This window comes from Dermacentor andersoni, chromosome 3, assembly GCF_023375885.2.
Source record: "Dermacentor andersoni chromosome 3, qqDerAnde1_hic_scaffold, whole genome shotgun sequence".
Lineage (NCBI taxonomy): Eukaryota > Metazoa > Arthropoda > Arachnida > Ixodida > Ixodidae > Dermacentor > Dermacentor andersoni.
In genome coordinates, this window is record NC_092816.1 from 135897889 (window position 1) to 135899224 (window position 1336).

The 1336-nt window shown below is 45.1% G+C and overlaps 1 protein-coding gene across 1 annotated transcript; it reads right to left on the reverse strand.

The window, feature by feature from the left end:
* Positions 1 to 285: 285 nt before the first annotated feature.
* Positions 286 to 1124, reverse strand: LOC140216423 (uncharacterized). Its single transcript, XM_072286777.1, has one exon. It carries the CDS (start codon positions 1092 to 1094, stop codon positions 378 to 380), a length of 717 nt encoding a protein of 238 aa, XP_072142878.1. The 5' UTR covers positions 1095 to 1124; the 3' UTR covers positions 286 to 377.
* Positions 1125 to 1336: the final 212 nt, after the last annotated feature.

Here is a 1336-nt window from a genome sequence, read left to right on the forward strand (position 1 = left end):
AGGTTCTCCTTTCGGAAGACTTCTTCGTTGCGTTTGATGAAGATTGCCGACCTGAACTGAAAGTTTCCCATGAACACTACAAGCAGGTGATTGGACAGATGGGGATAACTCGCACACAGTGGGCAGACTTTGTTGTCTTCGGACCGCACTTTATTATAGTGCAGCGCGTGCGTTTCGTCGAAAAAGAGTGGAACGACATGGTTCATGTGCTATACAATTTTTATTTTGACACTTTGCTCCCATTCTTCGTACAGCAGGTCGAAACATGAATATTGCATTAAGAGCTAAACATTTATGCAATAAAAGCAAGTAAGCTTTTGTAATGAACAAACCTCCATTTGTAAGAGTTAGCAGCAATAAAGCAATTTTCCCACCAGTCACTCACTTTCTGTGATCAAAGGGCTTTGCATATTGCTCAGCACGGCACACACTGACCATACCTGGTTAATCAGTGGACCCAGGGAAAGGGGTACTGCCCTATCAAAGATGTGGTAGCACTTGATTCGTTGTATTCTCCTTTCGACGTGAATTCGGAGTGAAGCGATTTCTTGTGTCCGCTGCACGTCATCCTCCTCAAATTGTTTTTGTGTCAAGAAAGGTGGCAGATTCAGGCCGACCCCTTTTTCTTGAAGTAGATCCGTGATCTTAAAGCCCTTGTCGGCCATGACAGTGTCGCCGGGAGCAAACTTTAAGTCCAGAAACCCACTTCTGATCACTATTTCGCGGTCGGAGAGCGACCCCATGAACAGTTCTGATACGAACGTAAGAAGACCATATGGTGCCACGCCAATGAGAGCCTTAAACGTGTTCGCCGACTTATAAGTTGAGTACGTACCTGACTGCAAAACTAGGGAGCTAGGTACTTCACACTTCACCTCTGTGGCATCGATGATCACCCTTGTGCTTGGGTACAGCTCCCGAAATGCAGGAGGCATGTGCCTGTCTATCTTACTGCGTGGCACCCACAGAGTAAGTTTTCCCAGCTGGATGTACATAAAATTTATCCAACCAGAAAACACTCTTGACACTGTACTTGCAGAAACACCGAAAATATGCCCGAGATGCAGGTGGAAAAATCCAGTTTTCAATTTCATCAGTGTGAGAAAAAGTTCTTCCGCAGGTTCAAGCTTGCGTGGACGTCCCCTAACGTCCCCAGGTGTGCTTTCATTTTCCAAGTATACGTTACAGGCATTTTCACCCGGCTTCAGGTACAAAAGGAAGCATTGAAAGTGTTTGTAGCTAGATAATCCAGTGTAAAACTGCATGCTGTTGTCGTCATCACGGAACCTCGCAAGTGAAAATGGCTTTCTTTCTTTTTTTTCTCGACTTTCTTTGT

What these genes read in the sequence shown, in the direction of transcription:
- LOC140216423 (XM_072286777.1), bottom strand. Translation starts at nt 1,094, where the DNA reads ATGAAATTGAAAACTGGATTTTTCCACCTGCATCTCGGGCATATTTTC.